At 41.4% G+C, this 14,814-nt stretch overlaps 1 protein-coding gene across 1 annotated transcript in view; it reads left to right on the top strand.

The window, feature by feature from the left end:
- Positions 1-14,814, top strand: part of SCUBE2 (signal peptide, CUB domain and EGF like domain containing 2) — a 41,881-nt gene that overhangs the window by 3,847 nt on the left and 23,220 nt on the right. The window contains exons 4-10 of the mRNA XM_027651360.1: positions 575-709; positions 6,450-6,575; positions 6,959-7,075; positions 7,934-8,023; positions 9,718-9,834; positions 10,834-10,956; positions 12,531-12,647. Coding sequence (XP_027507161.1) covers positions 575-709; positions 6,450-6,575; positions 6,959-7,075; positions 7,934-8,023; positions 9,718-9,834; positions 10,834-10,956; positions 12,531-12,647 — 825 coding nt within the window. The remainder of the gene's footprint in view (positions 1-574; positions 710-6,449; positions 6,576-6,958; positions 7,076-7,933; positions 8,024-9,717; positions 9,835-10,833; positions 10,957-12,530; positions 12,648-14,814) is intronic.

Here is a 14,814-nt window from a genome sequence, read left to right on the forward strand (position 1 = left end):
TATGAGTTCTAGCTAGGGTGGAAGTAAGGAGCACGGGATAAGTTTTGAGCTACACTTATTTTGAGATTTGTATTTTTCTTGTTCTACTTTTGCTTCAGAACAGGGGCTTTCTGGTAAAACACCTTTTATAGCTTAGGAGGGTTTGGAGCCAAAGTTACATCCCACTGAGCAAGACAGATCCGTGTATGGTTGCTCAACCTAGATGAAACTGTGTGAGGCTCTGGGGTGGTGGTGCCACCCAGCTGCACTGAGGGGCAGGGAATGTTTCTGTGGGTGGTGGGGAGCCCTGTTTCTGGCTCCACTGAGGCTACTCTGCCTCAGCTCAACCAGCAACCCTGGTTAGTTGACCAGCATTTCTTGGGAGCCCTGTGACCGCTTGGGCAAACTCCAAACAGGGGAAGAGCAGCAGCAAAAATGTACTTTCCCAAGGATGACAGCACAACAACAACAGGATAGCCTGGGGTTGTCTCAGCTGCCTGGGTGGCTACATGTGGAGTCGATGTCTGTCTGTGTGCACACTGAGTGTATTTGTGTCAGCACAAAGCTGATCCCTCTCTTTTCCTCTCTCTTTCAGACACAGATGAGTGCATGTTCAACAACGGTGGCTGCCAGCATGTTTGTGTCAACACTGTGGGGAGCTACGAGTGCCGCTGTAAGGAAGGGTTCTTCCTGAGTGACAACCAGCATACCTGCATCCACCGCTCGGAAGGTACTGGCTGCTGCCCTCCGGGCACCAGGCAGCAGTTTCTGACAGAAACTGACTGCAAAATCTCTTCAAAAGTATTTGTAGGTTGAGGTTTTCAAAGCTGTGAAGCGTCTTGAACTCCTCACTGCTCTTAAAAGGAACAGTATGTCAGAATCTTCTAAGTGGCTTTGAAGACTCTACATCCCTTCTGCCCCTTTGATCCCACCTGTATGTCTGCAGTGTTGTGCTTGTTAAAGGCTGCACTGCTCTACTCCCGGTGTACTTGATGCTCTGTTGTGCAGCTAAGCTGTGTCCTGATCCAAGGAAAGACAACAAATGGAAGGACATCAAGTTCCAACCGTTTTCTTGGACTTTAGTTACAGGACAGTACCTGCATTACCTTCAGGTACCTTTTAGATTCCCTGTGCAGTGTTTAGGTTTTGGCTAAGAGATTTATTGTTTGTCAGCCCCAAAGGTATTCAAATCACGTTCTTTGTTTTGAGTGAAACCTTTATGAATCGACCTTTGAGGGATCAGAGAGTTTGGATATCTAATCAGGCATCAGATTGAACAAAATTATTTTGGATGCCCTAAGGGAATACTTTAAAGTGGTTGCTCAGATCAGGGAGTTGTCCATGGTGAAAATCTCAGTAAGAAGTATTTAAAGCTGCAAAGCTTTCTTTAATCTATGCCTTATCACTGGCACGACTGTAAGAGGAATCGAAGCATGAATAAACAAATCTCACTTTAAAAATCCCCATAGTGAAGAGATCAGCATTTATAGGCATCTATGGCCATCCACAGATGAGTGTTCTGAGGTACCTGTCATCTGACAGAGTGACTTGATCCTTTGTTTGACTTAAGAATTTGTGTTCTCAGCTTCTCTGGTCCTGGTCTTGGTCTCAAGGGGATCGGGTGAGATGTGATGATTCCTCAGGCTGTTGCCCAGCTTGCCACTGCAGGGGCTGAGCCAGGAGTGGGGATAAACAGGAAGGCTACAGAGATGGGACAAGGCATTTCCCTTCATGTTGTCTTGCCAGCAGTAACGTGGGTTTGTGTGCATTCATGGATGATGCATCTAAGGATGAAAATTGGTTGCTTGATCTCCTTGTCTTGTCTGATGCCAAGGGAGGAAAAACTTCCAACTCTTTATTCATACTTGCTGCTACTTGAGTACCTTCTGCTCTCCTGAGCTAACAACAGCAACATTCCCTGTCATTAATATTTGTTCCCTAAATTGTGCCTATGGAATTCAACCTCTGCTGTCTTGTTTTTGAAGATGCAGTTAATGTCTCTTGCCTTTTTTTTGCAAAAAAGGCATTTTTTTTTGCATAATACCAAATTACCACTAAATTTGGAGATTTTTCTTTGAGAAGAAAAATAAAGAGGGGGTAAAAAGATTTTTTTTTTCCTAAAAGTTATAAAATAAAATATATTTTTGTAAAAACCAATCTTAAGGAAGAAAATCACAGTTTTTGCATTAAATGCCTTTTTTTTTTTTGCTTGTTTTTCTTTCTTTAAAAACAATTTCTTTCAGGTTATCATACTGTGACTGCTTCCCTCCTGCCACCCCTCCATTACTGTAAAGCACTCTGTGGGATTCCCCACTTTTTAAAAAAACCCACTTTTTTTTCCCCTCGGGTGGGCAGGCCTGTTGTAAGCCCAATCTCCCTGCTTTATTTTCCCCCTCACTTTGTTCTCTGCTTTTCTGCTCATTGCTAGAACTTCTGTTCTTTGCCTTGTACATGCATCGTTCAGTGTATGTACTTTACTAGTTCTCTCTTGAGACCTCACAGCATTGATCAAAGCAGCCTTTGGCACCTGCTGCCTGGACCATCTATTCAGTTTTGTTTCTTATCTGTAATATAGAGGAATATTTCCTTCCCTGTCTTCCAGCCCAATTAAGACTGTTCATACATTAATGCCTGAGAGACCTTCCTTGTGTTCTGCAATGCTGGCCATTACATACACAGGAAAAGACTGAACTGGAAAGTTAAGATAGGAAGACGAGAGAGGCCTGAGGCTCTTATATTCCTTTTGAGGAGCAGTTTAACAGGGGAGCCTGAAAGTCATCTGCCCTTCAAAGTCTGTCTGTAACTCTCCTCTGGGTGACTTGTCACCTACTGTGACATGGGACTCAAAATCAGGTCGCTATTAGAGGAGAGTTTCATAATTAAAGTTGATTTTTTTCTTCTGTTGTGACTGTGTTGGTCTGAAGCACAGGGGTACTCTTGGTGGTTCTGCCTAGCCCCTGCTTAAATCACAGGAACTGAAAGTGTCCTGGGAAGTTGTGCACAATCCTATTTTTTTTTCCTTGGCTGTCTGCTCTAAATGAGCTCTTCTTCATCCACACATGGGAGAATGAATTTCTCAGCCTTGGGAGGCTATTAAAGTATCTGACAGGACAGCCATGCATATGTGTCTTATTTCTGTGTTTAACTTGGACCATATTAGAGAACACAAAAATTTGAAAGACAACAGGCATAATATACGTAGTACATGTTGTGGTTGCTATTGCAGTGGATGGCAAATCTTGCTGCTCTCCCTTGTGGTATTTCACAGGCATAGCTATCTGCTTGTTGGGCTGAATCAATGGGAGTGAACGGGATCTGCAAGATGAAAGCCACATTTGAAATCCCTGTGTGGACTGAAAGCTTGTACACAGGGCACTGTCTCAGCTGCTGCTCTTAGAGTCCTTCTGACTGTGGAGAACAGTGATAACTGGAAAGTTTGTTGGGAAAAGTTGCCTTAACACAAGGGTGTAGAAAGCATGAGAAAAGAGCTAAGCATTCCTGGGATGTCCTGTTCTGCTGGCTGTGCCAATGGTCCTCAGTGTTTGCGTTTTAGAGGGTGCCTCTGAGAATCTCTGGTAACTCTTTGTACAAATGAATCCTCTCCCACTGTCCTGTTGAGTGCCTGTCTGAGTGTGCCCTAAGTGGAACCTTAATGCTCTTAGCAGATTGGGAATGCTGTCCCCACATCTTCTGTACCAAAAAAAGAGGAAGGTTTAAACACAGATCATATGTATAATAGATTAATGTAGCGTGACCTGATAGGGAAATATTGTACTGGTTTTTCTTGCTTGCATTTTGCCAGGGACGAGAGTCCTCAGATAATTTTCTGGGTAGCTTCAAAAAAGTCCAGAAAGAATTTCAGAAAGGACTCATTTGGCTTGGGATCTTCTCAACCAGGCAGGCACTGGATGTGACTCTCTTGGCTGAGTGTGGCAATCAAGAGTCATCCATCCGAAGACACTTGTGTGTCAGTTGGGCAGGGTCTCGTGCAAGAGAAATTGTGTGTTTGGGAAGCATGTGGTGGGATTTGACCAAAATTTGTTTGGGGTTTGGTTCTGGATCACAGTCTGCCATTGCAACAGCTTGGGAACAATGTGACCTGGGAGGCTCCGTGTCCGTGAAGGAGTTTGTAGTCCCGCAGCATTTATGGCTTTACAGACATCTCTTTAAAACAACCTTATAAAATGAGGCTGAGAGAAGTCTTCCACCACCTTTGGAAACAAGCAGCAGCTTCACAGTAAATGCTAGAATGTGTGGCTGCAGGTATCTTCTATGAAACGCTACCTTTTGGGTCAGCTACATTTTTTTGGTGGGTTTGGTCAAGTAACTTGTCACAAAATGGGTACTTTGTTGTTAAAATGCATCCTGGTTTGGAAAGTGCAGTTTCAGCTTTCTGTGGAGACCTGATTGAATTCTGCTCACTCAGAACGGAGCAATCCCAAATGGAGCATTTAAACAGTTTGTCTGATGTCAGTGAACTTTACCAAAGTACCTGCTTGAACAGTTTTCTTTTTGGTAGCTCAATAGAGACAAAAGAATAACTTTGTTAACAGAACCTAAGCTGCTAATTCTCTTAATGCTCTCTAATGCCTTTGAGCTAACAGACCAAATCATATTACATGCTTAAGGCCAGAACTGTCCCCAAAACAGTGGTGTTAATGAAGCTAATTTGTGGCCTCATAGGTTGGCTGTTCCTTCACTGACACAATAATGGATGACAGCTTTCATGTGGGCTCCTTGGACTGTGTCTATGTGCTGCAGGATTTGAAGTCTCATTGTCTTGTTGGACTTCTGGAGACTCCTCACTGTGGGAAAGGAATCAAAAAGCCAGTAGAGCAGAATAATCTGGGCTCTGCAACGTCCATTCTTTTGTTGCTTAAAGCTGTCCTAATAGAGAAAGGATACTGTAGCTGGTGCTTAGATGGCAAGAATAGCAGCGAAGAGCAGGGACCTAATTGAAGTGTAGTGGAATAATAGTGACGAGCTGACCTCTGCTTGACAATGCAGTGGGTTTGTTTCATTTAGTAATAAGGCTGCACAAAGGGCTGTGTAAGTTTAAAAAAGATATAAGGTGTGGAATTGTTCACACCATCCCATTTTAGCTGTATGGTCACCCTTTTTGTTCTGCCTCTCATTGTGCATCTGCTCAACTCAGTAGAAGTTCACTGAGGTGATGTGGGATAAGCCCTTGCAGCCAAAGTATGTTCCACTTAGTCTTCTCAAATGAAATGTTGTCGCTGAGAAAGAGCATTTTGGTGTAACTTGTCTCATTAAAGCCAAATGTGCCAAGGCAGAGAATTTTATGGCAAAGGTGTGTTTTCTGTGTATCTGAGGAGAGCATTCAGTTGTCTTCTCTCCAGGTTTTGGAGCACTATTAGAGGACTTCATCGAAAACCTGTGGTATACTGTTGAAAGAAAAACTCTTTATTGAATTTGGTCTAATAATCCTATTTGATAACTCAGCCAGCTGCTCTATGGTTTTATGTTCCGTGTGCACAAATCGTGTGACCATCTTGCCAGTGGTAAAGGCATTGATTTCACTGAACCACGTGGCAAGGTGAAGGAAGTTTTTACAATAGTTTTAGGAACTATTTCTCCCTGTTTAATTGTCTGTGTCATTTTGCAAAGGCCAGACAAAACACTGGCAGTCATTCTGTGCATGAACAGCTTGTAACTGTCAGAGATAAAAATGACAGGATGTTTTTAGGAAGTGCAGCAAAAGGAATACAGTCACTAGTGTCACACTGCTTTTTCATTTGGTTAAAGCAGGCACTGGCACTAAATTCTGTCTAGTTGGGAAGGTTGGGAAGAAATACAGAACACTGTGACAATCCTCAGTGAGCTTATTTTGAGTGGTATTTATTGAAATCAGAAAAAAAGGAAACAAAATGGTTAACAAAAAAGAGAATTGACACCACATGTACAATCTTCATGTCTTCCTGGTCACTCCTTGGTCACTGCTGAGGTAGGCTATGACTTTGGGAATCTGCTTTGAAGGCCAGTAATTGAAATTGGAATGACTCTTGCTACTGTTGGCTAAACATTCCTTTGTCTGGTGGCTGCTCTTTTAAGCAGAGAAAATAGAACTTCAGTTTAGACTTGGATCTTGCCAGATATCGACCACCTTGCAACTTTTATAAAAGAAATGAGGAGGTTTTATGAACACCCGTCTAAAGTGAGAGCGCTGGATGAGAATACAGGGGCTGCACAAATCTAGGGATGTCACTTTTTGACCTTGCAGTGAAAACATGGGCACAGAAAAGATCACAGAAGGAGAAACCTTGAGGCCATTGACTTTGCAGGATGACTTCTTGCCTTTCCTGTCTGTAAACTGAAACTTCTTGTCCTGACACCGTAGAGTCTTCCCAGAAGTAGCAGGCTGTAGTCTGTATGTGTGTTGAACTGACTTTGTTGCCTGCACACAGAGATGCTGAGGATGCTGATGCTCTTGCACTTGTCCTGTTTTGCAGAAGGCATGAGCTGCATGAACAAAGATCATGGCTGTGCCCACATCTGCAGAGAAACGCCCAAAGGAGGAGTTGCCTGTGAATGCCGACCAGGATTTGAACTGTCCAAGAATCAGAGGAGCTGCATTTGTATGCAATATTCTGCATATGCTTGTGGTTTCCCAAAGTGAACAAATAGTGTTCTGTTTGCAGTGATGTGGGATTTGGTATGTTATAGCTAAAGTGGGATGACACACCTAAGTTGTGTGCATTTGAATTAAGATAGAATCAATGCCTTTTGTGGACACTATCACACCAGTCTTAATTGTTATGGTGTCTGTAGTTTGGGAATTGTGCTATCATTCATAATGACAGGAAGTTCAGCTCCACGAGAGAGTGCTTCAGTGTGGCAGAGTTCCTCGGGAAAGGGGCATGTTAGGAAGGTGTGGGTGGTCAGATGGTGACAGAATTTCACACTGTCTTTCAAAGATGCTGGAAGTACTTGTGAGATGTGAAATATATTTTCTTCCTAGTAACATGTAATCATGGAAATGGGGGCTGTCAACATACGTGTGATGATGCTGATAATGGACCTATTTGTGGATGTCACCCCAAGTACATCATGCATGTGGATGGGAAAACCTGCCTGGGTCAGTATATGGTGGAGTGAAGTAGTTTGATGTTGATGAGCAACTCTAAGGTGGTGTGGGGTTGCTGTGTGTTCGTGATTAATGCTCCTCATAATAGTATGGCTAGAAAATGTCAAGGAATTCAAAATTAAGAAACCTGCTAGTTTTGGGTCCAGGCAACTTATTCTTCTCTATGTAAGTAACTACCTAATGCTATTGCAGCCTGCAATTATCACTGGTCCCTCTGAAGTACAAGGCCTGCCACTAACCAAAGAAGGCTTCCTTCCCTCTAGAGTATTTTAGGTTCAGTTTCTCGTATCGGATGAGCCAGAGTGTAACCAAGGAGTGCATCTGTTAAAACCGGAACTCTGAAATCAATTAATGTACAGTTTTTGCAAAACAGTTATCCAGTAAAGAAAGTATATAAGATTTATAAACTCTTCCAGTCTCTGGAAGAGTTTGTTGTCTGTTGATTGAAATCAAATGCTTAGACATAACTGGCTAGTCCTTGTATTTGTTCATGATAGATGATGACAGTGTGCTCTTAAGAGAACAGTTCATGACAGTTCAATTAGTTCTTTCATCTTGTTACTGTTTACTACATCTGTGGCACATCTTTTGTTTTGTTAAGAATACTGAAGCAAACATGACTTGTAAGGCAACCACAGAAGCAAAGTATTCTTATGGTTTTGACTGAAGAGTCTTCATGATTTTCATTGCTACTTTCTTTATAAAAATAATTTGTTTCTGCCTAGTCAGTTCTGTCTCTGATGATTCAGTGTGTGATGTAGCAGTTTGCATGTGTGTACATATTGAAAGTCAGATGAGGTTTCTGGTCAGGGTACCTTTACTCACTGGCTTTTTTCGTGTTCCTTACAGAGAGGGAAGAGGCTGCTGTGGAAATTTCAGAGGGGAACACCACAGCAGCAGCTGATGTGGACAAGAGGGTGAAGCGACGGTTGCTTATGGGTAAAAGTGCAGATCCAAAATAATTCTGCTGTTTGTTGAAACCTTTTGGATCAAAGAATTGGTGTGGGTTTGTTTTTGGTTTTGTTTTTTTTTTTTTTACTGTAACCATCAGCTCTGGACTGATTTCTGCCTTTGATGCTTCACTCTCTCTTAAGGAAATAATATTATTCCATAATGTGTTAAAAACTACATACATTGTTTGTGATGGTCAGTGGGGAAGTATCAAGAACTTGCCCTTGGGCTGTGTCTGTGTGCTGCAGTGTATAGTTGCATGGTTCTAATTCACCATGGGAATGCAGTACAATCCCTTCTGTGCTACAGTTTTAGCCCTTTTTTTAGCCTTGATTGTGGAGGAAGCAGTGTTTTACCTGCTTCTCTTCAACTGAAAGTATACTTCTGTGTGGAAGAGAATTGGGCCCAGTGGTGGATTGCATTTAGAAGGACATGTCAGGGTGCAAGGCCATCTTATTATTCCTAGAGGTGTTCCCATCTGACCCAGAATGCTAGTCTCTAGGAGTCTGTCACTGCAGGAAAGGCACTGGCATAAGAAACAATCACTGTGGTCTCAGGGCAGCTGGGTCAGTGGATGCCCACCTCTCAAAAGCCCTTTCTTCATGCAGTCAGGGTGATTTGCTGTGCTTACTGGCACTTACTGCAGCTGAGAGGCTGAGAAAGAAGCTACCAAAAGTGTAGGGCTAGCCCTGAGCTCCTGAGTCCATGTTTAGACACCTAAATAAATATCCTTTTTTTCCAAAAAAAAAAAAAAAAGAAAAGAAAAAAGAAAAAGACATTTCTGTGGAAAGAAGAAAAAAGAAGATGCACTCTGTATTCCCTTGGAGGTTGGACACAGCCTCCCAATACTGAAAGTGAGATGAGAAACTGCAAGGGAATTAACCAGTAAAGTTCTCAAAACTTGAGAATGAGTGGCATATGCCTGATGCTGCAAAAAAATAGGATACAGAGCTAGAAAGAGAGAATTTCAAAAGGCAGACATAAAAAATGCTCTTTGCAGCTCTCTCAATCATTATGTGCTATATAAAATTGCATTTGTCCAGCCAGTGATAAGCTGTTAGACTGACTAAAAGAGGATGGATGCCAAAGAGTGAATTATTTCTGCTTAGCTGGATGTGAAGAACCGTGTTTTGAGGGTGTTCACTAGAAAGGTTTGGTTAGATTTAGACATAGCTTGCATAGGGGCAAGTTAGACCAACAAACTTTGTTTGAAATGGCAAAAAGGCACATGGGTTACCATTGTGGATGTTATCCAGCATGACTGGGGGCACAGGTAGGATGGGAAGGTGTGTTGGGAGGGATTTAAGAAAATTGGTTTACTAGTGCCAAGTGTAACCAATTGTCTGAGCGTGGGTGGAAAGTGTCAGAGGATCAGCCAGGAATGAGTGTGGGCATAAGGACACAGACTGACAGTAACAGATTCATCATCAAGGAGCAGGGTTTTGTGTTTAAGGACAAGGACAACCAGAGGACAGTATCTTAGGTTGTAGAGCCTCCACAAAAAACCTGGAAATAGCTGAGGCAGGGGTTTTGCCAACACATGTATTTAGTAGCTGCTCGTGTACGCTAGACTAAATCTGTTTGAAAAGCAGTGTGCTTGGAACTGTGCCTCGTGTCTCATGATGTTTCCTGTTACCATTGTAACATCCCTGAGCAAACTTCAGCTTTATCTTGTTGGCCAGAAACGTGTGCAGTGAATAACGGCGGCTGCGATCGCACGTGTAAGGACACGTCGACCGGAGTTCACTGCAGCTGTCCTGTGGGATTCACGCTCCAGTTTGATGGCAAGACATGTAAGGGTGAGTTTTATGACTGTAGACATGTACCTACCAACACCTTGCTATAAGGTGGTTATCTCCAAATGAAGGTGCAGAGGAAAACCAGTGTGTGTAATCTGACCAAAGAAAGGGCTGCAGCCGGGGTGGAGGTGTGGTTTCCATCGCATCAGGTGTACCATGTGCAGAGAATCTCTTCTGCTCTGCCCTCCCCCTCATCACTTCCACCTCTCGTGCCGAGATGGCCTCATTTTTCACAGGTGAGGTTTGGTAGAGGTAATAAAGGCCTGTGGTGAAGTAGAGGTCAGTGCTGGGAGAAGTAGGCATGTAGGTGCTTACAGGTGTACAGTGCAATAGTCTGATGTTTTACCCACGGTCAGATGGGTATTAGAGCAGTTTGTAAGTAAATATCAGTGTGCAAATAGGGATGTGTTTTACAAATATATACTGGTCCATGTGGCTCTAATGAGAGTACTGGCAAGGAGCAAAGGGACAGTCGTTAGAATATACAGTATATTAGAATACATTTTCTAGTGATTAGATGTTAAGACTGTTCTGCTAAGCAAAAATGATGAAATCCCCAAGCCTGAGTCAATTAATATTAGATAAAGGCCTCATTCTAATATTGGCATGAAAAGGATGGGGTAGCTCAGGAATCTGCCTGAGATTTCTGCTGGGTTTACAGAGAGGAAATGGAGAGAATGTTTAAAATGCTAAAACCTTTTAGAGAGTGTTGGAGTCAAAGTGCTTCCAAACAGAACTTAGGGAAATGGTCTTTTATGAATACATATACCCAAATGTAACTGACAGCAGTATGTTAAATGAGAAGAAATAACACTGTCCTGGGACTGAAGGGGCCAGATCCTTCTTAAGAGTTGGACCTGATCTTCCTTTTGTGGTACTCTCACTGGATTTTGTTTCTGGGCTCCTCTAGCCAACTGGATGAGACTGTTTTCTTGGTCTGGCAGTAGAAGTATGTTGAGTGCTCTATGTTTATTTGTTGAAATGCTTTTTTTGTTACAGATATTGATGAATGCCAGTCCAATAATGGAGGCTGTGATCATTTCTGTAAAAACACTGTTGGCAGTTTTGATTGCAGCTGCAGAAAAGGATTTAAATTATTAACAGATGAGAAGTCTTGTCAAGGTATGTGCACTGGACAGACAATAGTAGAACAAAAGTAGGACAAATCAGTGTGGCTTGGACATCTACTACAATGATGAGGTGATAATGGACTCCAGAATTTCCATTCCTCAGTGCTGGATATTTTTTCTTTTGAAACAGCTGTTGAGTTAGTACAGTTGGCTTGATACTATTGTAGGAGATATGTTTAATGGTACAGTGAGCTATTATCAGGAAGTGACAGAGACAGCATCATATTAAAAAACTTTTTGTGAGGTTAATACTTCCCCCTGCCTTAATGATCTTAAAATAATTTATAGAGAAAATTAGACAATATCTCCCTGTCCATCTTACTGACTGATTCACCACTGCAGTGAAATTAATTTTTCTTAATAGGACACTTTGTTGCCATGAGTTCATTATTAAAGGAAAAAGATATAACATGATCTATGAAATTATAGACCTGGAGACAGACTGGAAACACTGTTCTCTAAAACATCATAGAGCATTTGATTTTGAAGATAACGTGGATTTCTCCTGTGAGACTTGCACAGCATGTTTGCTTTGCTGTATAATGGTTTGTACATATAGAGTTAGCAATCCTGTTTAAGCTGCTTAAATGCATAAAAATTTAAATATCAAAGTGCTCTGGTTTTGTGGAAAAGCTACAGTATGAAACAATGTAATGTCAATCAGCCAAATGGTGAATTATGCCATTTCCTAGGCAACTATCTGACATTAATGATTAATTTCAGAAAGCTGAACTGATTATTAGAAGGTACTTTTCACCTGCATTTTTGATGTATTCTTATCCTTTATAAATCAGACAAAGAAGGACAGCTATTTATATGGAGCCAACTTACTATATAAATATCAGATTTTTAAGATGTTTTGTGGGGGTTTTTCAGATGTAATTTGTTTATAAAGGTATTTTAAAGACTTACATCTCCCTTTTGTCCCTGTCACTTCTCTAACTTTTCCTAGACTGTTTCAGAAGTGATACCTTGAAGCATGCCAAAGCTCAAGAAACAAGATTGATGAAATGTGTCAGTGAAGTTGATGTGAAAGTTTTTGTGTCTTGCAGCATTTTCATGTGACATGCATAATGTATCAGCACAGAAATTTTAGGTTCTTTTGATGGTGTAATAAATGTTCATTCTTGGAGAACATGGTGATTTTCAGCAGGCTTAAATCAGACACTGTATGTTCACATGGAGTTAAAATTGTGGCCTTCGTTTTTATTTAGGGAGAAAAAAAAAAAGGCAATACTTTCTTTTGTAGAATTCTTTTCTGTGTAGACTTTTCTAAATGAAATAAGAGTTTTGTCAGCAGTTTTCTTCTCCCATAGAAGAGAAATAATTTGTTTTAAACATAATTTTAAAAATGTAACAGCAGTTTCTGCGTTTGCCAAGAAAAAGCTTGTTTGGCAAGCTGAAGTGCTCTTTTAGAAGTTGTCATTTCGTTATGTTACATTATTTGCTTTCAAAGAATTTGCTTAGTTTACATAAATCTGCACATCTCTGCGTCCAACTTCGTTAGCTCATCAGGGCTGCCTTGTCAGCCTGAAAGATACTGATGCGTCCCTTTAAAACCTGCAGACGTTGATGAATGCTCCTTCGAGCGGACGTGCGACCACACGTGCATCAATCATCCAGGCACCTTTGAGTGCACTTGCAACAAAGGATATGCTCTCTATGGCTTCACACATTGTGGAGGTGAGTTATGGAAAGGCACCACAGGCCACTGCTGATAGAGGGCTGTTGCCACGGGTCTAGTTATTGTCTGTGCAAGGCGAAAGCTGAGGTGTATGCAGGAGGCCCGTGGAGTAAATTTTACTCTCTGCTAGGATAATGAGACACAGCAAAAGTAGAAAATAATCCTGCTTATTTCTTTCTTTGCTCAAATGATTTTACCTTCACACCATGTTATTATTAGGACAAGCTGATAGGTTTTGCATTTGGATATGAAAACCCTAATTTGATACAATTTTCACATGCAGAAGTGTCATTGACTTCAATGAAAAGTCAGTGGAAAAGGCCTTAAAGAGCAGGAAGGTCTGAATGACTTCCAAAATTATGGTTCTGCAGTTGCCTTTGTGCATATGTCAGATCCTCACATGATGTAGATTGGAATTTAGCTGATGTAGTGCCACTGATTTACAGTGGCCAAGATTAATACTCTTGAATCTTTTATGTCTTTCCTACAAAGACAGTCCAAGGAAAGAGAAAGATGTTCACAGAACCTTGACGTATGTCAAATGTGAATATTTGTGTGACAGATTTCCAGATTTTACTTAACAATAACTGGGACACTAAATGGAATTAAATTTGGTTTATATAAGCTCTTGGCAAGATTTTACTGACTCCACAAGACCTTACCAACTGGAACAATTCAGAGATCTCTGTATGATTGTTCTGTTCTACCCTCTGCCTCTACTCTCCTTTGCCTCCTTGCAAAGGAGATTACAGGGCTACAACATCACTGTGTTGTATCCTGATGAACAGGGGAACTTGACTGGATAAGGAATAACACTGTTCATGTGCTCTACTTGCAAAAAGAAGTCAGTTCTCATTAATTCTTCTGCATTAATTCAATTTCTTTTGGCCACCAGTGAGGCAAAGGAACTGTAATTTTGCTGTTGGCTGCTAATTGGCCTGGGGAGAAGATGTTAATCCTCATGCTGTAGTAAGTCCTTCATTGACTGGCAGTCAAAGCTGGTAGGGATACACCTTTTGACCTCCATGGAAGAAGTCAATAAATACTGGAGATAACAGGTTGCCATTGCATGCAGCATCCTGACAAAAGGTCCATGAAAACCAAAGATTTGGGCTGATTTTGTAGTATCTCAGGCAGCAATACTAGTTTAAGGTGTTCCCTTCTTTCTGCATTATTCCTCTGCTGCCCATTCCTACCCCTGCTGTCTAAGTTCTGTTAATTAGGATATTTTTCCCCGAATTCAGATCAGTTTTGTAATGTGTTTCACAATGTTTTCTAATAAATTGCTACTTACAGGATATCTGTAAGGGGGAATGAATGGTTGGGGAGAGGATTGACAAGAAATTGTTATTACCACTGAGAAAACTGTATGTAGAAGCAGGTACCCTCAGTTGCACAAACTTTATGGGACTTGTGACAGGTTTCTTGATGACAGCTTTCTAGGTCTATGTATAATTGCCATAGAGCTACAGGAGACAAGTGAAGCAGTCATTGGGGTGGATCTGAGCAGCAAAGACATCTAACTTTGCATTTCCCATTGTTGAAATTCATGAGATTCCTATTGACCCATTTTCCAGCCAGTCAAGGTCCCTGTGAATAGTGGCACAACCATCTGGTGTATCAGCCACTCCTCCTAGTTTTGTATCATCCGAGAACTTACTGAGGGTGAACTCTTGTCCCATCATCCAGGTTTAATCAAGAGGATAAATAGTATTGGCCCTGGTATTGACCCCTGGGATACAGCACTAGTCAATGGTATATTCTGCATCAGCATGCAAGCTTGCACCAAGGGCAGTATGTTGTGTTGCAGTGGTTTCTCCTCCTACTGGCATTTATTGGGCAGGACAAGGCCCTAAAATTGGATAATTGGCCAAAAGGGACAATGGTGACACAATGTTTACCCACAGAGTCAAACCATGTTCCACAGTAGTTGTATCTATCAGAGCACTTTGGAGGATCAATGAGTATGAATCTTGTCTGTGTTGTCTGTCTTTATTACAAATTACAAATAATAATTAAGCAGACACGGTACAATTCATACTTGATTTGACCTCCTTTTCCTGGAGTTAATTTGCTATTGTATTGCTGAGGCTGGATATTGTTTAATTATGAGGTTTGAGGACACAATTAACATTTCCCTTCCACCAGCATTTGGTCTGTTTTGAA

The sequence above is a fragment of the Corapipo altera genome, unplaced genomic scaffold, assembly GCF_003945725.1.
Source record: "Corapipo altera isolate COAL_440 unplaced genomic scaffold, ASM394572v1 78, whole genome shotgun sequence".
Classification (NCBI taxonomy): domain Eukaryota; kingdom Metazoa; phylum Chordata; class Aves; order Passeriformes; family Pipridae; genus Corapipo; species Corapipo altera.